General features: G+C 36.5%; 1 protein-coding gene across 1 annotated transcript in view; it reads right to left on the minus strand.

Moving 5' to 3' along the window:
• Nucleotides 1–23,294, minus strand: part of LOC139961869 (transmembrane protein 26-like) — a 65,458-nt gene extending 42,164 nt beyond the window's left edge. Inside the window, exon 1 of the mRNA XM_071961481.1 lies at nt 22,043–23,294. Coding sequence (XP_071817582.1) covers nt 22,043–22,236 — 194 coding nt within the window. The 5' untranslated portion in view covers nt 22,237–23,294. The remainder of the gene's footprint in view (nt 1–22,042) is intronic.
• Nucleotides 23,295–26,468: the final 3,174 nt, after the last annotated feature.

The raw sequence follows: 26,468 nt of genomic DNA on the forward strand, positions 1-26,468 counted from the left end.
TTATATTCTGCGTTTGATTGCGTTTTCGTTGCAAGAGACGTACCGTCACCATGGAAACATTACCATCTGCTTTCTGGTCTGGCGAAGGGATGTTGCCGCGTAAATACTCACTAAAATAGATTTTTCTTTACGTATACAAACACACACATGAATGTGTCAGATAATTGGATTACATATCATATAGTGTTTATGTTAATCATCTTTGGCTATATTGAGATTTTTTTTGCCAAAAATATCAATCTGACGTGAAAGATTTCCGGTGGAAAAATAGAGAATTCGATTGATTTTTCCGATAAATGCGATACTTTGAATTAGAATAATTATTTTTCATGATTTATTTAAGATAACAAGAAAGATTATAAAACAAATTATTAGTTAAATCTGTCCTATCAAAAGTAATATTCGTCCTATATATATCTCTCTGTTTTCGGGGTTGTTTTGGTACTTATTTACTGTTTACAGAAGGCGATTTACAAGAACCGACCGAAATTTCAAAACGGGAACTCAGGCACCCGTATAATTGCCTGCTTGACGTAGGTTGGCAAATGCCTGGAGGATTAAACTTAAATTAGGTTTCGATCTGTATTCGATCCTATCGCATCTCATTCTAACTTTCAGAAAAAGGGGGAAAGATTCAAATACATGGACGTATTTACAAGGAAGTTGTCAATGGTATTAATGGATTACACAAAAGAGAGAGTGGAGAGGGTGAGGAGGCGGGGAGGGGGGGGGGGGCAGGGGGCAGGGATGAGAGACGGTAAACAATTCGCTAAATTTAAAATTCAATTGAGCTTATACTTTGAACTTGCATACATCTAACAGCCCTTATATATGCATTGCTCAATATTAAGAATGTCAAGTCGTTGCAGCGTGACTAGTTTCTCGAGTTTTGGGGACGGTGAAGTGGAAGGGGAAACCGAACACATGGTTTTTGTATACGAAGGATGTCTTAACATATGATTGCCCTTTTAATGGTGTAGGTTTAGGTTATGGGTGTTCATCTCACCTCCCAACACCCCCTCCCCCTCCTCTCCCAACCTTTACCATACATATACAACTCAGAGTCTATAACGTGAGGTAGATGAACAGAACAAGTGAAGTTTATCCTCTAGTTTACTTCTTTTAGTAGTGGTGTTCATTATTTCGTAATGTCTCATCTTATTGGAATGATAGGGTTGGAGGGTTTAAGCAAATGTTCCGTCCCTCTCTCAATCTCCCCACCACCAGTCGTCCATCCCACCCCAAACCCCACCCGCCCTATGCTACGCCCCACTATAGGGAGCAGGTAATCAGTCAATCAAAAGTCGTCACAACGGTGGTAATTATATCTGTATTTATATTCCGTGTATACTATAACTCTTTCAGACCCTCACCCTTTTAGCCCTCACCCTTTCAGCCCTCACCCTTTCAGCCCTCACCCTTTCAGCCCTCACCCTTTCAGCCCTCACCCTTTCAGCCCTCACCCTTTCAGCCCTCACCCTTTCAGCCCTCACCCTTTCAGCCCTCACCATTTCACCCTATACATACGCCCTCCACCAACCCCACCCGCCCTTAGCCCGTAATTCCAACCTCGAGAAAGAAGATTTTTGCAAGCTTTAACTCAGTGTGGAATAAGTTCGCCACCCACATAATGTTCACATGCATCGCCTGTATCAATGGTTATCCTTTCCTAAATAGTTCTGTACATAGAAACGTTGCAGATCTGACATAAACTCGACAGAAGGATTATCTTTACAAGGAACTAGATTATAATGATATCCCTCTGTAAATTAAAACAATGGTAAAACAGTGGTAAGTTTGTACACAACTACAACAGTGGAAGGTATACATCTGCATTGTATTGAACATTCTGTAGTGATGCTTCGATAAATTAACATCACTGTCATTATATATATATATATATAAAAGCCTACGTTAATGTCAAGATGTTTACAACGTAAACGAGATCGGCGCTGATCTTAAATCACCAAACTGACCAATCAGCTGTTTGCAAATAATGTGGCTTTAGTGACGTCATCAGGGGCCCAATCTTATCATTTAGATACATGAAAAGAACTAAGATGGGTATATGCTAAGTGAAGAAACCTCCTTGATTGGGATGGATCTTCATTACCCCCCCCCCCCCTTGATAAACCTTTCACCTTCTCCCGATATTTATTTGCAGATAGCGTTCTGGCTTGTAATAGTGGAGCAAGAGGAACTGGCAACCTAATTAATGACCGAATTAGACCATGTTAATATTTCATGTTTGCTTTTTGACGTAGAACGACACTATATATATATATATACATGTCACCAGTAAATGAAACCCGAATGTACGGTTTGCGAGGTCCTTGCGCCCCTTTACCCTCACGTAGGGCCCTTTACCAGGCTGGGGGAATGGGGAACCGTGGCCCAATTAAGAATAATGTCACCCATTTGTACTACCACCATGTATTCAAAACTTCGCAGGTTACCGACACGAATACTTTGCTGTGCCCCTCCCCCCCCCTTCCCCACCATATCCCCTGGATACTGGTCCCCCTCATATGCTAAACAACACAACTCGTTGATTGCGGGAGTCGATGCTGATATTTTACAGGGAAAGCGGGCTTTCGGACGAAAAGATATATTTGTTGGAACGGGATGGATGTTTGGACCCATACACGTCTCTGCGTACGCTGCATGCGTACGCAGCATGCGTACTTCGCATAAGTACAATGTGCGCTGTCCTCTGTATCATACAGGACTTTATATATTACCGTAATACAGAAATAACACAAACTGTCAAACATTAGTGTTTTTTACATTTCTTTGCGGTGAGGTGAGAGAAAACTGTCAATGCATCCAGTACAATATATCATTTAATGTTTTACTTACTGCTCGTCAACGGTCTATACCGCGGAAACATTCTCAAGCACGTGCTTTTTTTTTCATGACTATACCTTGGGAAGAAGTATAAATTATAAAGTCAATCAACCAGATATTTTTGCTAGCTATGTCACCGTTACGTTGAGGAGGATTAACTTGATTCATGTTCAACATAAATCTAACAATGTCTTTCTCTGTCATTTGGATAACAGGGTGAACATAAATGTTTTTCAGGTAAAAGAAAAATGTGAGACGAAAATTAATTACTTTTATAAATCAAATATGACAGTGATGTAGACTCATTCGTTGAGGTTTTTTACAATTAGTAACCAAGTTACCGGGAATGAGACACATAAAATATACAGTCAGCTGTGGCCCTTATTTTTCTTTCTTCATTGAAAAACAGGCTTCCATGTTATGATAATGCATGTCCTAAAGGATGTTATTTTAACTTGACATTTAGTGTGGCTTCCGACACTATAGGCCTCACACTTTATATTCGATACTTCTTGGTTACAGTACTTTACACTTTGAGAAACTGTATCCATCAATCGGCTGTTGACCTAAACCGAAGATTTCCTAAAGTAAAAGGGGATTGCTTTGCCCAGCAGAGGGGAAATATTGCAAGCGGCAATTAGTGCCAAACTGTCTTGAGACTTATATAGTAGGGCTAGGGCTAGAATGAATACAAACATAAGGTGTCTTCAATGAATGTTGAGCTCTTTATCGTGAAGGTAGTAGCAATTTTTCGCAAAAAAAAAGATTAATTGTTCAGTTAATATGTTTACAATTTTCAATAAAATGACAAATTACTCGAATCATGAAGGAATTACGCACAGAAACTCATCAATTCAACAATCTGAAGCCAAATGATAATTTGATCATTTAATACAAATCGTGATAGCAATATTTTGAAAACAATTATTAATTACGCTCGCCCTCATTTCAACATTTTGTAGCAAACTGATGAATTGCAGCAAAATTGCAGAAAAAAAAAATCTGAACAATTTGACGTCATATAAACGTTTCTCTAGAACCAGGCTATGAAACATTACTCCCAACCATGACTTCATTACAACCCTTCCAACGGTATGATTATAGTATCTGACTTAGTATGACTCACTGTGACTTACCATAGGACTATACTTTAAAATAGTAGACTTAGCAACTTTAACAAAGTCTATATAATTGACCAACGCTTTTAGCGGTATGACTATATTATCTGACTTAGTATGACTCACTGTGACTTACCATATAACTATACATTTATATATAGTATGACTTAGCAACTTTAATAAAGTCGCTTACCGACAAACGTTTGACTAAATATCTGACTTAGTATGACTCACTGTGACTTACCATATAACTATACATTTATATATAGTATGACTTAGCAACTTTAATAAAGTCGCTTACCGACAAACGTTTGACTAAATATCTGACTTAGTATGACTCACTGTGACTTACCATATAACTGTACATTTATATATAGTATGACTTAGCAACTTTAATAAAGTCGCTTACCGACAAACGTTTGACTAAATATCTGACTTAGTATGACTCACTGTGACTTACCATATAACTATACATTAATATATAGTATGACTTAGCAACTTTAACAAAGGCGATTACTGACCACCCTTTAACTTAGTATGACTTGCTATTAGTTAGTATCGCACTGTCTGTCATTGACCAACACTTCGAACAGTGCTGCATACGAATCTACCTTTACGGTGATTGATTTAAAGAAACCATTCGACGATACCAGCCAGAGATAATGGCGAATATTAGACAAACATATGGCTTACATAAGACTTACCACATGAAGGCTTGTCACTGTATACTATAACTTCTAACTTGGGCTTCAAAGACCACAATAAAAATCATAAGTGACAATGTAATTTTGTACATTTAAATGATCAACATTCTTGTCAGCTTTCATTTTTACGACTGTCACACTGTGAAAATATGCTTAAGAGGGTCTGACCGAATTTCGATCTGATCAGACAATAACGACTTTGGTTTAGCCAAAGGGCAATTAACTTCAATTGACGAGTAACATACTTACTAAGAATTTTGACAAATGGATCAATCACATCGTACAAAGACAAAGAAAGGAGAAATTAAGTATAACCATCACGCTTATCTATAATGGTGACAACCCCGCTGAAAGATTGCACAACTTTTCCTTGAAGCACGTTTTATTAGCCTCATATGTAAGGGGGGGGGGAGAAGTAGGGCCGGGATAACACGTGACTCATCTTTATAATCAGGTCGTCTTGATTTTGTAGTTGCGAAAGACTGTTATTTTATTTTGACAGCTGGGATATTATGAAGGCAAATTGGTAACACATGTTCGTGATGTATGACATTATTGTCCGGTATACTCACTTCAGTAACCGAATTGTGATCTACCTGCCCACCCCCCCCCTCCACCCCTCCACCCCTCCACCCCTCCACCCCACCCAATCTGAGCCCCCACTGTTTTGTTGTTCGTATTACTGTCACGAATGATTTATAAAGATATAAATATGTCAGCATTGCGTAGATTCATTAACTGAAAGCTACTAATTAAAAATAGAATGGTGTCTTCGTTAAAATCTTGCATTTTGTTATCAATGCCTGTGTATAATTTGGTAAAATTGATTTCAACTTGGAGTCCAACTCAAAATGATCATTTTGGAGACAAAACACAACACTCTGTATTTTTTTATGTAGCCTAAACAAGGTGCTTCCACATCTACCCTACATGATGCCTGCAAATTTGACGCAGGTTAGTGACCTACCGGTAGCCTTTATTGGGTGGGGTAGGTTAGGGGGGAACTACACGGTGGACGGGTGGATCTTTTATCACAGACTACCAATATGGTTATAGATATTGTACATGGAGCCTGTATAAACCAGTCGTTGTTCGTTGGAATGCATTGGCTCAATAAATCAAGGGTGTTTTTGCCAGGGCCCAGTAGAGATGCACCCTCCCACTAGATCCCTCATATACCCTGCACCCTTCCACTCGATCCCTCGTACACCCTGCACCTTCCCACTAGATCCCTCGTACACCCTGCACCCTTCCACTAGATCCCTCGTTTACCCGGCACCCTTTCACTAGATCCCTCGTATACCCTGCACCCTTCCATTAGATCCCTCGTACACCCTTCCACTAGATCCCTCGTATACCCTGCACCCTTCCACTAGATCCCTCGGACACCCTGCACCCTTCCACTAGATCCCTCGTACACCCTTCCACTAGACCCCTCGTACACCCTGCACCCGTCCACTAGATCCCTCGTTTACCCTGCACCCTTCCACTAGATCCCTCGTACACCCTTCCACTAGATCCCTCGTACACCCTGCACCCTTCCACTAGATCCCTCGTACACCCTGCACCCTTCCACTAGATCCCTCGTACACCCTGCACCCTTCCATTAGATCCCTCGTATACCCTGCACCCTTCCACTAGATCCCTCGTACACCCTGCACCTTTCCACTAGATCCCTCGAACACACCCTGACATAAGAATGATTTCTTAAATTGTAATAGACACTGCTGTGATCACGAGCCATTTTTAAGTGCGTGACAGAAACCGTTTGTGTCAAACCAATGAATCAAGTTACCCTAGATTTCCATATAAATCATTTAATTAAGACATCCTCACTGAACATAAGAGATAAGTTAAAAATAAGTTGTCATGAACACATGAGAGGGAAAAATTAAAGTAAAATGGCAGTTGCGTCAAAAATTAAAATTAGAAATGTGATTTTCCCCACAGACCATCACATTGATTAATGTTTAGAATCAGTCAACTGCAGTTTCTTGAGGTACGGTAGTTCTTAATGTACGCATTAGGTACGATGAATGGCCAAACTTAATAACAATTCAAGAAACAAACACATAATGTTCACGGCGGTTCAATTAGTGAAATATTTCTCAGAAGGGTATATATATATATATGACAGATATCTACGTTCCATAAATGTTGAAAAAGAAAGTGTATAGTGTCAAAGTTAATATATATGTGTCTTATTTGAAATCAACATTTTACAATTCCATATGAACATTTTGAAACAAAATACCATATGTCATTACGTCAACAATATGTCAAATTCAACATAAGCATGTATAAAACATGTGACAGCATGACCCTTCCACATAATTCATGTCAACATTGCTTTCTAGTTACAACATTGACAGCATGCTATAATTTTAGAACATCAGCGAGTACAGAGAGCCAAACGTTCCATAAATGTCGAAAAGAAGTGAAGTGTAAAAGTTAATATATATATATATATATATATATATATATATATATATATATATATATATATGCATATATATATAGATGTATATATATATATAATATGTCGAAACAAAATTCAATATGTCATTACGTCATCAACATGTCAAATTCAACATAAGCATGGAAATATGTATTTTAATAAGTTTTTGATTCAATGGACATGTTGATTACGATTAATACCGGTACCGGTAAATTATACATTATTAATCATTGCAATAGTAAGACATGAATATTCAATGATATTAAAAGTAGGCGTAAGTATGATATACATTATACTGGCAACGATTTTGATCTAACAAAGGCTTAGTACTGTTTTAACATTTATCCCCTGTTGATAACAGTAGAGGGGTCCTTATTACATGTTTCGGCATTTTACAGGCAGTAAAGTTTAAACTTATTTCCTTTAATTGCCAAAAAGTTATCTGTTCCGACTTTGAAGTGAGTACATGCGAATGATCATTGCATTATAATTACTTTGGTAATTTTCTCTTTCGAATTCATTAAAACCTTGTGAGCGCAAATAAACAAGGAATATAGCAATAGTAAATAACGACTTCGAATTTCATAACAGTTATGCATAACTACTAAAAAGATTATTGACTTAAATTAGACTGACCTTTTTTGTCTTCAATAAGGCATCAATACATTGACTTTGGGCGACCCCGATCCTCAAATAGATGTACTTTTTTCTCTCAAATATACCAAACTATGAAAGTACAGTCAAAAAGATTTCATCTCGATTTTATTAACATCAAGCTTTTCTTTGTTGGAATGAATATCATATACCAACGAAATATTGACAAATCCCAGATGGTATTGTTTAATCGCTCTCTCGGAGACTATATATAAAACGACTGGTTAATCAAGGCGGTTCAGTCAAGAATTCTCTAATTATATTCTAATTTAAAGCCAATTACGTGGACCAGTTCCACGAACTTTTCATTTCCGTTTTTACTGTTTGGGCTGTTTGCGCGTTCATTAACAAGGCAGATCGGCACGAGGGGGACAATTTTGTTGCCCTTTCGTAAACAGTAAGACAGTTTTCCAACTATCGAGATATAATCATTTGAAATCTGGAAATATTTAGAACCAAAACAAGAAGGGACGGATACCAAATACAAAAAAAAACCTTTTCAGACAAACTGAAAGTTGTTTTCATATATTTGTTTTACTTATCAATTGAAAGTTCATAAGACTGACTTGCAATGGCAATTTTAAGCTTAGGAATACTGAACAAAGCAAAGAAACACAGAATAATAATAAACTGACAACTTATCACTGAAAAAAAAAACCCAAAATTAGTTAGATCGCGTGCCATGTTACGATGATAAAGCTTATAGTTATTACATAGACATAAGAAAATATTTATAAAATATTGAAATCATGACGCTTCGGTTCTAGCAGGATCTTCTTAAGAGAGTAAAAAAAAAAGGGAAACAAGTTAAAAACAAATGGGACACGCATGTTACTTGTGAAACTGCAATTTGAATAGAATGAAAATTTGACACTTCTTAATAATTACAAACGAACTCAACATATCACTACTTTGATGAGCAATGGAATAAGGGCACTTTCATCTACAAAAACGACTCCCTTTTATTTTATGAAAAGGACACAATTAAAATTCAAACAAAATTCTACAGGGAACTTGCAGCATTTCATGCATATATCCTATAGAGAGCTTTCATAACACATTGACCAATGCGGATAAGCCAACGTAACAATTATCCAATTTACATGTAAATTTGACGGCGACACCATAATTTGCTAGACTAAGAAGGCCAGCCACTTTGATTAATGAGCTTCTCATCCTTCAATGGAAGTGCAGAAGTGTTCAACCGGAACATATATCAGTCGTTTTTTAACGGGTTTACACCACATGAAAATTAAGTTTAAGCCTAAAGTTGTCTAAGGCGAGCGTATCGTGTTTAAATCTTTCAAAAACTGTGTTTAGTCTAAACTATCGGTGCAGTGTTGTGTCTGTTACATTCTGTTGTTTAAATATATTAATATCATTTTTGCTTTATGGAGCTCCATGATGAGTCTGCAATGTGTTCCGTATTTACAAATTACAATATGGCATGTTAACATGAGATTAAATCTCAACATGTTTTTGACAGTCTCATTAATGCAAAGATTTCACTAAAAGACACGTTTTACATCTATTATATTAGATTCGTGTTTAAAATGCTTATACCCCCCACCCCCACCCCACCCCCACCCCAACCCCCACCCCACCCCCTCGCTCATCACTCCACTAATTTAAAGTCATTGTACTTAGTGTATGCAAGGTATCATGTTTTACCCATAATTCCTTTTCCTCATCAAGTTATTTTCATTCTCATACGGAAACATGGCATCTTTTTTACTAATGAGATGAAGAAGCCTGCAGCCGCGATTTGTTTTCAAGATTACAAACAGTATACGAGTCAATTGTATCATGTTCAATAATAACATATCAAGGAACTGAATGTTTGCATAGTCCATTTAAGTACTTTTTAATAGCATCATAAGTAAAACTGAATCAAATGATGTTTCGGCGGGGCCATTGTCTCTGTACTTTATCTCGTGTTGCTAAGGGAGTAGAAAATGTACATATGCTACCAGCTTTTTTCATCTTTGACTACAACACAGAACTGGAGGGTATGTATAATAGTGCGATGCCTCCTCCGGCTTTAAACGTCAAATATAACTCTCTGACTGTGACTCATAAATAAGTCTCGCCTGGCTGTAAATTTTACTGTCAGATGCTTATTAATCTCGGCCTCATTTTAATGATATATATTACCTTAAACTTGGGAAGCCATCTTCGATTCAAATTTCACCTCAGCTAATGAACTTATATATTTACATAATAATGTCCAAACATAAAACGTTCTATTGAATGTAATTGATATCTTCAAAAAGTTGTAAACGAATTTATGCTCTCGAAATTACTTCAGGGAATGATTATGTTAGTATAATGTGTTACTAAGGCGATATGAGTGTAGGGCAGTAGAGGCCCCACCTTGGTAATGTACGAAAATATTTCCTGTGATGTGGCCATGAGGACCAAGCAGCCATACTGTGTAATCGCCAGCCACCCCCTCCTAACCCGAACCCCTGCAACCGTGGTTTGAACTTGAGGTTGAACCACCAATACCCGTCTTCATGAACGCCTATAGCTCATTTAGTTTTTGAATGTAAAATACTGAAATATCTTCGTTTACAGGAAACCTATAGTGTGCAATATGATGTTACATCACAACATGAACCTACCAGTAATGACATAACCTCGGGAACCAGATAAACTGTAACAAAGGTATGTTGTCTTATGGTGGTTAGGCTATAATATTTTGTCGCTATCTTAGATTCAACACTAGTCCATAAGTTTAAGCAAGTCCCAAGTACTTATGATAACAAATGTTGAAGATACTAAGCAAACTTGAAATGAAGTCAGTTTGTCCATATTATGTGACATCAAATGCATGGATTATGACGTAATAATTCATAAATATAACATATAAATAAAAGAAAAGTGGACAACTGACTGAAAATTACCACAAGCACAACAACAACAAATGGACAAAAATCATTGTTTCTATCGATATAGAGAAGACGTGTAAGAATGAGCGTTCTGGTACAAGAAAAACTGACATTTCTAATTAGCTTTCACATTTATTTCCGAATTTTCAAATTGTGAGTAAAATCTTCATTTCGGAGTGTAACCTATATACATCAACAGCATACTTTATGGACCATATATATATACGCTATTCCTGTTATGATACAGTTCGTGTAAACATCTCACACGATATGATCTACGGTGAGTGTTTCAATTATAGATAAAGAGTGGCTGCAATGAGATACGTATGTCAACCATAGGATAACAGTTAAAGGGCCCATCCGACCAATTATCATAAAAATGCAAGAACTTGCTCTCAAATTCATTCCATCAGCAACATGATATCATGTTCTCTAATGAACATTTATGAATTCCAAAAACAAAAGTAGATTTATGAATTTAGAGTATGTATTTGACACCAGCTGAGTGAGTGATATGATGGGTTCTAATGGAATGTGAAAGGTTGTATTTCTCTTTGGTTTAAATAATTATGATGTTATCTCCATCTTGAAAGGTTTTCGATTTAATATGCGGTTAGTAGATATGTACTGTCTTGTTTCAGATATAACGCATGTCAACACATGGTTAGCATAAAATATATTGCCATGTAAATAGGTTAAGTATAGAAAGCAGATTTAACTATCTTTTTTATTAACCTGTGTTTTCAATAAATCTATCATTCTCAGATTGCTAGGCTTTCTGGATTGGTGGTTAAATAGTAGGGGTGGGCTGTGGGTCGTGGGTTGTGGGTGGTGGGAAGTGGGATGTGAATGGAGATGTGTTACAAAGTGTAGTTACAACGTAACAGTGAAGTGTCAAAAATTGTCAATCAGGAATTTAGAATTAAATAATTGTCTGTACATTTTTAAGTACTGTAAATTTCAAAGGTTTCTATTTATTTTTTTGCAAATCAAGTAATAAACGGAAGCAGATATTCCTATAGCTTGTAAGATCTTATTATTGAATTAACGACTACAGGTAAGCTAGCAACATTCTTTAGACTAAGTTTCGCCTGGCCATATAAACAATGCGCTTCACCGATTTGGACACTAATACCCAGCTTCATTAATTGATGACTTTTCCAAGAGTTCATTTGTTGCCTAAGCTGTCATCGTTAACTTGGGTATAGAGTTTTATAATCTGTTTAACATTTATATAATCTACCCTCCTCACGACCTTTGTATTTATTTCACGCGTCGGTAAATAAATTTGTTATAATATTTCTTGGAAATAAGTAGAATAATGCCATATTGGCATTTCCATACAATAACCTGTCACGTGCTCTGAACCGGACCTATATTAAATCAAACTCGTCCATGCGTTGTGTTAGGAAAGACAGATGTTTATACCAACGCTATACACATTCTGCTCGCTTTTTGCGTATTAAAGCGTGTTGAGATTGTCATAGCAACACTTAAAAACATCGATAAAATCATCCTAATGCGGATATCCGATATTACAGGCAAATATGCCGCTCAAAAGAGCCTAAAGCCACGTCTCAGTAAATTCAATGACCAACAGAAATAACCAGCAGGGCTTGTTTTAATATTTTATTTTTTTTCTCAAGAATTTGCTTCTAATGTGCAATTATTCTGCTTCAAGAAAATTTTTTAACATTTCACGCAACTGCAGAAAGTTCCTGTATCTGTGGATGAATTTAGTTCGTCTCTTGTGCGTGATCAACATTACTGATCGTGGAGAGAAGAATGATAATAAAGTCACAGCGGTGGATTGTGATGACCACAAGCCCGCCCCTCTCTCATCTCAACCCCCCCCCCCCAAATGCTATAAATTCAATACCTTTTTAATGCCTTAGGGATGATTGAGTGAACACACAATTGCTTTTTGTTTGATATTATATCAACAGTAGTGGTGTATTTTTGTATTGCGTCTTTGGGTGAAAGCTGTTAGCTCGTTATGGAGAATTTATACACTGGTGCAGTGTCAAAAATTGTTAATATTTTGGTTGCAATTTTTTTTGTCGTTGCGGCAGTTAATTTGCCAGAGAACATATTTTAACCATTTCAAGGAGCTTTCCATCCAAGCTGTGAATTTGTTTTTAATTTAATTGCCTTTTATTGCAAATGCTATTCACGAAATTAATGCGTATCGCTCGCATTTATGGGCTTCATATTTCTCTGCCTTTTTTGTGTGGAATGGTTAAAAATTGTTGGTTATTGCTACATAGGAACAAAGCAACAAATACCAAAATTCACCAATAAAAATCGCATAAGGCAAAGAAACAGAACCGTGACCATAATTCAATGCATTTTTTGGGATATAGGTCAAAAAACGCTTGCCATATCATCGTTAACATTAAAAAAAGAAGTTGTTATCAAGGTTCTCCATCTCTTAACAAATCAAACTTTTTCGTTTAATGATATAGAAAATGGTCAGTTTTGGCCGCGGGAAGATTGCCAATGGCGACTTGAAAGACTTAGATACACTCTTATGTAAACCAAGACAAGTGCTATCCTGGGTAAGGTCAAGAGCAATTTAAGAAATAGGAAAATTAAAAACCGATGATAACCTCAAGTGTATTCAAATGTCATCTTTTGCTATTATTCCAGTCGTTGAATACCCATAGACAAAGTGATATCGCCCTTTGTAATTATTAAATGCCTTTCGAAAGATTTCACCTTTCACCTATATACACCTAGGAGTGTTAGCTCAGTGGTTAACGCCGGTGCCTTCCAATCATAAGGTCCCCGGTTCGAGTCACTCTAAGATTAATGTATGTCGTCCAGTTACAGAGTTGTTGGCAATTGACAGTTCATAATCATGGACGTTAAAATATGAATGTAAGAGACTGACTTCGGTCAGCTTGCGGCTTTCATAAGCCAATGAGGCTTCTTCGCGAGTTCCTGCTTGCAGGAGGATCTAAATACATACAAACATACATACATACATATATATTCGCGGATCTGGTTGAACACGTTTACTTCAACACGAGATCGCATGTTGAACTTAACACCATAAACAGTATTAGACAAACGTATACCGAATCCAAGAAAGGGATTTAATTAATGCCCCAGAGTATAAGCAAAGTGATTTTCGCAATTGTTTGCTATTTTAATTTTAATTGTATTGTTGTTTCTTCGTATCTTAGTTCGTTCGTATCTTCGTTCAACCACTACTCACCCCCCCCCCCCCATTTGTTCACGTATTCACTCATTCGTTATCATATGCGTCACGTCATGTGTTTCCAGTAACAATCCACCACTTATAACGTTATGTTCTTGTCGTTACAATTCAGTTTTCTCGTCAAAGAAACCATCTTTATCTCGGCGGTTTGCACCCATTAATTCCCCAAATTGCATGATTTCTTTCACATTTGACGAGTCGCCTGTAATTGCTTATGCATAACATGAATCCGTGATGAAGAAATATCTTTCTTTCCCTCAATGAGACTTAAAAACTAACGGATTTTCATGAACCCCTTAGAGACAGAAATTTCCCCTTCTTTTCCTCTTTCATTTCTCATTTCTTTCAGAGCCTGTTAAAAGTTAAATCTAGTTCCACTTTAAGCTTTGATACGAATTCCTCAAAGATAGACTTTACCACTTCAAAGTTCTTCACTGGATATTGTCCTCGGCTTTGAATGATGTAAATTGAGTGAAGGGATTTTACCACACATAAAAATGGTGTGTGTCATTCACCTTAAATATATCCAACTGCAAAAGAAAGGTTCCTCCTTCATGTTTAATTTCCGTTTTTAAAAAAAGGTTTGTTTTTTTGCGATAGCGCAATCATTGGACAAGATTACATGTTCGGCGTTATATCTATGATGTTTGCTTCTGAAATGTAAGGGCGTATAATGTTGTCCCCTTTCATTTGTTAGCAATGTCAGTTTTGTAACATATCTAAGCTGACTATACTCCCAGGCTCCAAGGCTCCCAGGCTCCAAGACTCCTAGGCTCGAAGATTGGAAAGAGCTTTCGACTAAACGTAGTATGCTAATCGCTTCTGTGGTACTGCAATCACCAGAAAAATAATACGTAAATGTTATATCTGTCGTTGTAGTTGTACATGATAGGCTAGAGGCCTAACCAAAGTTATCTGTGTCTGTGCTAATATTAAAAGAGCCCATTGTTTTAAGCTTGACGCCTATGACGTGTCGGAGAGATCCCGTATATCACACAAATATACGCCCTGTGTTCGTACTGAACGGTATGGAAGTACAATACCACATATGCATATAGCAGCGCATAGCCTACTACAATACCACACATACATATAGCAGCGCATAGCCTACTACAATACCACATATGCATATAGCAGCGCATAGCCTACTACAATACCACATATGCATATAGCAGCGCATAGTCTACTCTAAGTCTTTCGGTTTGTCAGCAAAACCGTCCTATGTGGACATATTATCACATACGCTTACGCATGTAATGGGTACAGACTAGTACTAAGTGACCACAATCACACATATTATTATACTCCAAGGCTTGCGATGTGTCCGAAGTACACTCATGCGGAGACATAAACACTTACATTACAACATAGTCCAAAGTTTTTCAGAAACACTCTGAGGACCTGGTATACTCAATTGTATATTGCGTATCTGAATTTAAACTGACTGCACACATCACACAGGCTGTATTCCATGACTTATTGTATGTCACAAGTATTCTTGAGTGGACACATTGCACACTGTCGCACATGTAACTGATCTAATCATATGTTGATACATTATCAGTTCGAGCTTTATGGTGTGTAAGAAGCACTATTTGTGGACACTTCACACTACTAGCGTGGCCACATAATATACTACTCAAACTCAAATTGTGTCTGAAGTACCGACACATAATATGTATGATGAGTATATGTTATGTTTGTAACACAGTTATCTACGTGGCAAACACTGTCGTCACTAACCGTATTATTCCACGATAAGTCCGTCTCTTCCCCCATATATATTAACACTAACAAAACATAAACAAAATGACAATATCCTCCAAATAATCCATGTTAAATGTATGATTTTGCAAATTAAATTTTGTAGAACATATTTTCTTGGTGTACATTTTTTTTTTATGTCTGCAGGATCGTTTTCTTTGAGGCTAACTATATGAAGGTCTTCCTACGAATGCTGTGTCCATAGGGATTCTGTTCGAGTTTGTTTCGCTTCTTCAATCTTTTGTTATTACAACAGCCGTTTGCTAAATATTGCCGGGAGGTTCAGATGGGGTTACATTGGTTTCCGTGACGTTAAACTTTAATTGAAATGAAGCTGACAGTTACCCTACACGTAAGGGGGAAAATCCTCCGAGAAAGTAGTTCACATTTCCTTTTCTCTAAAAAAGGGTTAACTTTTTCCCCATTGACTTAAACGCAACAGCACGGTATAGTAGGACGTTATTCAGCTTTCTCAATATTATACAACTTGAGCTTTTCAAAGCAGAAATTGTGCGTATAACGTATCAAGTTAACTTGTCTATATTCTTTTCTGTTTGGTGTAATTTGAAGCTGAGTAAATATACATCACAGTTGGATGAACCAGTCATTTTCCTGTCAAATTATCCCATCCCAAAGTTAGTATCAGTTTCGCGATGATTGATAAGGCCACAGAATATACCTTTGAAGCGTTGCAATATCAAATTATTTACCAAACGCACATCTTTTCTTTTATATATGTATACATATATTTTTGGGTATTCATTTTGTTTATTATCTTTCAAAGATGTCCTATGTTTTCTCAAATGAAGTAGGTCAGCAGTTGGCACTTTGTAAATGGAATGCAAATGAGTAATGTTAATGGGTGTACTGAAGTAATAATCCTCTCATGTAAAGATTTCTAGGTATCACGTATAAAGTAGTGAAATGGATGTAATCATTAGTAATTTGGTCCTATAGTTGCTTGAACAGATGCGATCATTGGTTTGCATAAACTAAATCACATATATATTTGGTGGTTCAGATAGGTAACCACTAGAGAAAAGCCCATTTATCAGTCGCTTGACGAGGTCTAAAACAAATGCGATTCAAATGAGCTATTACGTCACAAAACAACCTATTGTATATTACAGTATTTGTATAGTGCAATATACACGTTAAACATACCGGAATACACTCACAATTCATGCATCGTATATACAGCCCAACATGCGTTTCACATCTTCTAAATTAAGAAAAAACACGGAAAACAGCAGATCACATATCTAAAAAGCTTTGAAGGTCATAAAAACATGGAACTTTCCTTCCGTTGTGACGTACGACATGCATCTCAAACGCACAGTTTACATATATGCGTTTGACGCATGCGTACAGAGTGTAAGCTGTATACTATATTTTTAATTAAGAATAATTGTATCATGCACTTTGCATAATACTAGAGTAAGGCTATTCCAAAAGTCACTATTTCTCATAGGAATCGAATTATGACTCACAATTTTTTTAATTAATGTTGCTAGATAATTGGCGACGATTGTGGAACATTTATCTCGTACCGTGTTCAAATAAACAACTCAATGAGAAGTTAAGAACAAAAACTGTTTACGCAAGGACGGCTTCGCAATTTTCTTAAATAAGTATTAATACAACCCTGGATGAAAGCCACATCAGTCTAGCTTCCACCGCTATAGCTTTCACCAAAGATAGATTAAAAACCGCAAATTAACATTACGTCGTGATTTCACAGATTATCCTAAAATAGACCATATACACCTGTCTATGCCTCAAAAAATATGACAAATTATGAGTATATTTAATTTTAAACACAGTCTATGCAAGCGAATATACGTGTCGGTCATCACTAGTACGCGGCCGTGCATGTATATGTATGATTAAACCACATCAGTTTTAACAGGATTTTACGCTTGGCTAGTACCTTCAACATATTGATATTACCATGTATGCCGAGTACAATATATTCTTCGACCAAGGAAAACATTGTTAGTTCAGGACAACATTCCGACCGTCTAGCAGATTTCGTTCACGATGCCTACAGCACAGTCCTTGATATTCACTGCGATGTTTATTGAAATTTGTTTGAAAGGAACGCCTCTATGTAGTATAAGTCTATATGAACTTTACTAGGGTGAGGATATATAGATGTGCACGATAGCTAGAGTAAAGATGGATGGATGTCCAAAATTCATGTATTGGAAAGTGCTAAATATTGAAAACTTAAGTCCAAACAATTGCGAAATTTCTATTCAAATTTCTGGTTAGCAAACAATGCATTCAGCCCCCAAAAAATAAATTAAATTTTCAAGTTTTGTCCCTAAAACGACGTCAGCGTTGAATTTGCATATTTATACATATCGCAGTTGACGTCATTCCAAAATTCAGATGATAAACTTACAAATTGGCGTGCCATATGGTATACACCTACAATGGCGTGCCATAGCTTTTACACTTATACAAAGGCGTGCTCAATGGTACATAATCCTTTGATTCAATTGGCAAAGGAAACATGATATGATTTAAAGTTTGCGTTTCTAACGCTAAATAATGTAATAACAAGCAGTAAACATTTACTGTACGTAAACCATATACTGGCACTGCAGCCTGTATATTTAGTTGTCTGCGTGATTCGCGGACAAAACATGTATTATAAAACAGATCTTTCAAAATGCGGTACAAGTGACTTCCTAGTTACAGCCGTTCATTGACATTATCTCGCTATGTCTATTAAAAACAGCTGGTTCGTTTCACTTCTAAAACTTAAGTAAGCATAAACCATTTATCCAATTATGTTGTTGCGTTACTATTCCAATTTCCCCCTATTGCACGGTATATTAACTAGTACTGCATGGTTTAGTTTTGTCAAAACGACCATTGTTGTTTGTTTGTAATTAAGCATTGTACGCTTTGTAATTATTACAGCTTGATTGCCTAATATATATTCTCATTCCTCTTTCGAAATAATCATGTCAGTGTAAGATATGCCTTCAATAAGCCGTCGGCTTATAATTTAGATTAAAATGTTAGAAACATAAACAGGTCTTCATGATATCCATGTGTCAATTTTGTGTTTGTAATTCAGTATAAAGATCACTAAAGGGAATGTCTAAAGAGATCGTTCTCGGTTTAAGTTTCTTTTTCCAACAGTCAAGAATGTTTTTTTTCCATAGTTGATTCGATATTCATTTGCGCGTACATATTACATACACAGGCTACGCGTCTTCATTGCTACATGGCCAATCTTATATATTTTGAAACGAATATTTGGTGGCTGAACATATGACCTTTAAATCACCACAATGACAACTGAAATTTAAGACAGGATTTTTTTTTCAGATAAAGATTTTTCTGTCTTCAAATATTAGCAAGCTGACAAAAAATTGTAGCAACTGTATCCACTTCAAATCTGTGTAAAAATGTTGACAGAACAGGATTAGCCTTACAACGTTGTAGATCTAAATTCAGGTGTCAAAACTAGCATGGATCGGGGCACACGGCCATTATATACACTGAATAGCGACGCGTGTAGTTTGACACCTCAATCTAACATTTACCACATAAAATTATGCGTAGACGGTCCCAGATAGGGAATTGCTTTTTTTTTTCAAAATTCAAAAGTATTTATTAAAGCACGTACCACCTCGCGTTTAGTTTTTTTTTTATGGAACTCAGAGCGCCCCCCCCCCCCACAAAAAATTGATAGGAAAATGATCTTATTGTAATAAAAAATAGGTTCAAGCAGTACTCTGTCTGCACCCTCCCCCCCCCCCCACCTTAGAAAAGTATCTCTCTTGCATGGGTAATAATTACTTTGTGTTATATAGAACAAGTCATTATTTAATTACGAGACGCCGTTATGGTATACGTTAAAGATGTCTGCATGCTTCTACAAGCATGTCCGTATTTGATCTATCTACCGTAAGTAACCATTGAATTTGTACGGCAAAATGGAATTGATCAAAATTCATAGCATCTCTGGAAGACAACAAACTAATCTGAATTACTAAGAAGCATTACATCTGTTTAACTCATTCAGGTTGTCAAAGATCAATTTTTTTACGAGAGAAGAATCCTTCTGTTTCAAATATGAATTTTTTACAATTTTTTTTCAAGTTATGGTAAATGTTTATAATAATGTAATTTTCATTATATTGAAACTCTCAAAAAGGAGACCACCAATGTCTTAAACATAATTATAATCTGTTAGTACTTTTTTATTCAGTTTGTCATGCTGTTTTGAATATTATATGAAGTTAATGAGTTTAACAGTCGATCAAAGCTGTGGTTAACGTGTTATAATTTTTCTTAAAACTGTTGGAAGACAGTTCTTTGAACTGAAATTGGAAAAGAGATTCCCTTGGATCTTAGACAGTATAGAGAGTCCATGGAAGTCCCGGGTCCGCTTTCACCCTCCCCTTCCCACCCCTTGGAAAAATCAGTTGATATTATATATACGAGTGATGCTCATTTGTGCTATGCAACCCCCTCCACCCCACCCCACCCCACATCAACCCATGCACCCTAACCTACAGTTCCACTTCCTCAGAGACAGCTTTTAGGATAACACATAGATCAGTCATGCTGTTATGGTACCTGAACAAATGAAACAAAATTTGTATGTTGCACACGAATGCAATAAATCGCTGTAGATTTAATGCAGGAAGCTGTTACATGCATGAATTCCCTGGTTAAAAGAATGGTTACTCTCAGTATAGGAGACACAATCCTAAAGACCATTATTGACCTATGTGATAGCGATGACTCTCACGAACGGCTTCCTCAAACAGTTAACAAAAACCTTACTTCATTTGGTATTACAGATTTAATGTTCTTTCATATACATAAGGCCGAAGACTTGATCAAGTCTAAATCGATGACGTCATCGAGCCACAAGAGCGTTATTTTTTCCCTTTATTTTATTACAACTTATATTACAATATTTATATCTGTACTGGATATGGATTTTACAAATATGAACTCTAAAAAAATCCAACCTCTGACCTCATGATGGCATTTGTTTCTTTGTCAAAACTGTTTCAGATAGTAATGGCAATATCATAACATCACAGATTTACGAAAGAACAGCTAACATGTGACACGACTTAAAAACTATAGGATATCTCCTAAACGGAATCAGATTTCACTTACAAAGATTTCTTCACAAAGATCTCTTTCTTATAAGACAGAGATCATGGTTGGGTTTGTGTCTCCTTTCAAATCAGTAATCTCTCCTTCATTACATATCAATTAGAAAATAGAATTAATTTATTCAATTTACAGAAAACAAAATGAATAGACGTTTTCTGACAAAGATGGCATAGACATTGTGTACTTATTCTGTATGGGATATATTCCAAATGTCGAAATTAGTAAATAGGCTAAATAACTCACTTCCGGTGAGGCTGTCGTGGTATTTGGGGTTGTAATTGTTATTATTAGTATTTTGTTTGTTCTCTCTTGCCTTTCTAAACAATCTAGTTAACTGATTCAATCATTAAAAGACCATGGAATATAATGTATGTATGTATGAATTTTAGATCCTCCTGCAAGCAGGAACTCGCGAAGAAGCCTCATTGGCTTATCAAAGCCACAAGCTGACCGAAGTCAGTCTCTTACATTCATATTTAACGTCCATGATTATGAATTGTCAATTGTCAACAACTCTTTAACTGGACGACATACATTAATCTTGGAGTTACTCGAACCGGGGACCTTATGATTGGAAGGCACCGGCGTTAACCACTGTGCTGACACTCCAACTCAGACTTCAGAGTTCTTATTATATCTTATTGTGTCTCTATACGGTGTTAAAGCAGAGTACATAAAATCAAAGAAACGGAGACAATTTATGGGGTCATGCAAAGAAATATTCTGGTCCCTTTTAATGATATATGGCCTCCTTATACACGTCTGCCACTTTCGTCTATGCACGGTGTATCGTACGAAAGTGTGACGTCACGGGATCGACGTCCGTGATGTAGAAAAACCATGGCAAGCCATGACTAGACATAATGTGACTGATATTATCCGAAATCGAAATATAATAGTGTTCAATTCACAAGATTTTAATGAACATTAGGTACACTAGGAATACATTTGGTGCATGCACGAACCATCAAAATTATGTACTTTGAGAAATACATTACTCATCCTTGTTCGCTTCAACCTCCCCACCCCACCAACCGACCCAAATGTATTTCCCCTCCCTCTCCACCTTCTTTATATTTCGTCTGCCATTCGATAAAATTGCTGACGTCTTTGGTACTTTGCGTTTTCAATTTTTTCAAAGAATATTTAAAAAAAAAGTGTTTTCAAAATGTTAAAACTATGCTTTAAAAAGAGTTTTAAAAAATTAACATTTTCGCTTTACTTACCATTTCCATTCACCCATTCTCTTCCTGGAAAATGTGAACGCTGCCTCGACGAATAAAAGTCCTGAAATATTGAGAAGAAGCCAAAAGTTGGTATCCTCCCTAACGGTGACCACTCCCCAGACAGAAATAATAGAAGAAACACTGAATAGAGATCTAACAAAGAGTCCCTTTGTTATCATCAACAAACGAGGCATTGTGATTTTGGGGTTTTGGCACGCCGATGTGGACAGAATTTCCTTTTGGAAATACGAACGTTGAGTAGCAATCAATGTTTATTGAAGAAACGGCTGAAATGAGTTTTCTCTCTCTCGCTCTTTCGTTCTTATCTAACAAATAAAAGTCAGTTCTTTGTTTATTTGTCCCTCAAAACGTTAAATTATGAGACCTCCCAGTCTGATATCAATTCGCATGAATATAACAGAAAGATGAAAATATCCAAAAGTTCCCAAATTGGGTCAACTGTTAGAAATAAATAACGCGAATCAGTCCAAATATTGTAGAATATAAAATTTCACACACAATTATGAATACTAAATATTTAATCCCCTTTTATCCTTCAATCACTAAAACACTGTGTTTTTTTTTTATCTCGCGTAGTTCGTTTTCTTTATACTTCACAAATGGTCTCGATTTTAATCCTCACCAAATGTAACAACACAGTCCGGTTGTTTTAATTCACTGACATTCTTCCATGCTTTTTTCCCTTTCAAACTCCCAAGGGGATTTGCTTCCAAGAGCACACAGTTTTTTTTATCCCTCCTCCTATACGATAGACATTTAAATATCCTTTTCCGCCAAAAACCGATCGTCCGTCAACTTCGAACAGCGGTACTCCACCGAGTAAGTAAAGGACGAAAATTCCGTCTCGATTATATTTAAAAGCTCCAATCGAAGAAAAAAAATGTGCTTGCTTGCTCGCTTTTTATGATCGATTTGTCTGTATCTGCCTTCTTTTCATCAACGATTTGACCCAATATAGTACTACAGAGGATGTAACATCAAATATTGTACGCAATTTTCTTTATTATTTTTTATATTTTTTATAAAAGATTATTTTAAATGTTCAGTCCAATGAACGAAGTACCCGGTGTTTTCAAATATCACAATAATGTGTCAGGAAGATTTTAAAACAACGCAAAGATTATTCGCAAACAGAAGACGAAAAACACAAAAACTTCCAATGTCATTGTAAAGAAATACAGTATTTGATTCAAAATCAGAAATATAGTTTATTTTGCCGTGAAATAATAATTAAGATATTTATATTTGTAAAGAAGGTCCAAGCTTCCCGCGAAATAAATTTCTGTGCAATTTGTACTTTAATTAGAACAAACGCATTGACTGACTTTTTCTGTTCTCCTCGAATCTGTTCCTCTTCAACACAATTTTGACGAAAGTCATTAAAGAAAAGTTAAAATCAGCAACATAGATATAATGATCCAATTTAGATAACGGTTGCAAATGAAACGTTCCCCTCTCTCTCTTACTTTCAAATCTTGAGTAGATGTATTCAAACCATCTTCATAAGGAGAAAATCAAAAAAAGGATTCTGTTTTGATAGCCCGAAGTAAGAGAGACGCGTGTAGGGAGCCACCAATCCTCCTCTCGTGAGGAATTATTTATGAAACATTCCGAAACCTACTGAGGCTGGAGGTATATGAGATGGAATTCTAAGTGATAACTTGAATTTGCGAGAATATACTGTGATGACTTCGTGAGTGCTAGATGTAGCGTTATTAAGATGCTTCCGTACGGTGTGTTCGTCATATTACTCCGTCTGTCACTGCGGGGGTGCGTAATAAAGTAGTCACCGTCAACATATATAAGATATAATGGAAGATTCATCGCGTGGCAAATTCGATTCGTTTGAGATAGAATTGTTTATCTTTCAAAGTGGAGTATGCATGCGATAAAGTTAAGGAAGAAAAAAAATTGGGGGGAGGGGGGGGGGGGAGACTTTCTTTTACATTTTGTGTGTGTGTTCGTACTTATTTTTAATGTGGGTGGGGGGGGGGCAAGACTTCAAAGCTGTTAGTTAGAAGGCTGTAAAGGGCGATAAAGAATTTCCAAACTTCTATAACGATTATTATCTATATTTTTCATCCGGGAACACTTCACGAAATAGAATCCAACTTTGCCTACGGATAAATAACATGGATGTTGGGAGAAACTAGTTCATTTTATTATTCGTCTTCCGCGACCATGCGAAATAAAGCCATCTAATTGGAATAATTCCTTCTGTTTTAGTCGTGGAATGGGTCTGTAGGATATTTAGTATACAGCCACTGTATAATAAATGACTTCCTTATAGCTCATTCGTGTGTTTAGAAATGAAAGTGATGGCCTCACCCCCACCCCCTGAACCCCCCCCCCCCCCCCGTGACACACACGCGCATACACGCACACTCTTCTTTACACCTTGTTACAAGTTGCTTTTCCTGACCATTTTGATGATTTTTAAACAAATTGAAAAAGGAAGCAATAATGTGCCAGTGAAAAAGTTCGCGTTTCTGCCAAATTTCTTTCTCGACTTTTACTCTTAACGTAAACTGTTGCATGCACTGAAGGCCTCGTGCAGATATTTATGTATCGTTAACGTGTTTCCCGCAGTGCAACCAACTCATCGCATGTATTTTTAGTCCCTGTGTGAAGGATTAGTGGCGCCCTTTCAATTGAACAGTTTGTCATAAGTGATTGTCTTTGCAGGAAGAAATTCACTTTTAATTTATTGATTTCTTATGATGTCGTTGACATTAGTATGACATTAAATCAATTAAACTGCTTATTACTCATGCACGTGTACCGACCGAAGCGACCTATATGATACTTGATATGTGTGTTGGACAAACTTGTTCAGAAGATGAAAGCAATATCATAATATAGAGGCCTATATATATATATATATATATATATATATATATTTATATATATATATATATATATATATATTTATATATATATATATATTTATATATATATATATATATATATATATATAAATATATATAAATATATAGATATAGATTTATATATATATATATATATATATTTATATATATATATTATTTGTATAACTTGTATAATTTGTTTAATTTGTAATTTGTTGATAAAAAGCACGTATATACACATATAAGATGCCAAATTTGTTATCACGCAGCAGGTACTTACCACTTTTTTTTCACCGGTATACCAGTTATCCAATCGACCCCGTCACTCAATTATTGATAAATCTAAGGTTGTGTTAGCTGTTTTGCTGCAATATATTTGTGAGAATGGTAACCAAATTTAGACTAAAACTCAACAACCATAAATATAAATTAAAAGCAGCCAATAACAAATCCATTCAGTACCCTGTTGCCAGGCAATCCAACTTAGACAGTCAAAATCCATCAAATTTGTTAAGTTGTATTCTGATTGGCGCTTATCACGCTCATAAATGGCGCTCTTCCTAAATATACATTTTTTACAGATCACATAACCGCGGCGCACTCAGTCCCCGAACCAGGAAGTCTTCGCATGAATTGTACATACATCCTTGATTGTTAAAATGACTTTAAAATTAAGCCACGGATGACCGTTCAACTGATAGTTTTAAGCAGAGCACGTCTTTCCGATACAGACCTATTTAGTGTAATTTTGTATATATTCATATCCTTTGGCTATATTTTCCTTTCCTATAAGAGGAAATTCATTACGGTTGTAGAGGTGGCCCATTAACTCATTATCGCCAAATTATCAAATAAAATAGCTCTCTTTTATCACTGTGACCGATTAAATACAATGAGGTTTATGAATCATACTAAACTGAAATGAACCACTGTCACCTCGCCCCACCCACCCCTCCCCCCCCCCCCGACAAACCCCCATACACTGATTTCTTGTCACACTTTTTCACACTGTCACTCATGTTATGCCATTGGGGAGTCCTAACCTGGTTTGCATGTGGTAGATAATGACGGGGAGGTGGGGGGGGGGGGGGGTAAAGTCTCCGTTTGCCTTTAAAGGGGCACGCCATCATAAGGTATTTTATCAGTATCAGTATCAACTTGCGGTCAAAGTAAACCCAGTCCCCCGTCCCACAATGGTTTCGCCCGCTGTAATTATTTTTCGATGAAACTAATCCCTTTCTTTACTCTTACTTAGAATGCACCCTGCATTTCATCGAAACCATCTTACCAATAGAAATCACATTGTATGCAGAATATCCTCTGTTCTCCGACTGGGAAAGGTATTTAACGTTCATTACTTTGGTCTCTATATACCAAAATACAATTTTACCAAAATGAAACATGTGATAACGCCTGTTATGGTATCACATGGTTATGTGGAGGTGATGTGATATTTCTGCCCACTGTGTAATAGTCATGTGCCTTTCTGACCCACTTAATAAACAGGAATCTCTCCCAACAACAGGATTTGATTAACT

Source organism: Apostichopus japonicus, chromosome 20 (assembly GCF_037975245.1).
Source record: "Apostichopus japonicus isolate 1M-3 chromosome 20, ASM3797524v1, whole genome shotgun sequence".
NCBI classification, from domain to species: Eukaryota; Metazoa; Echinodermata; class Holothuroidea; order Aspidochirotida; family Stichopodidae; genus Apostichopus; species Apostichopus japonicus.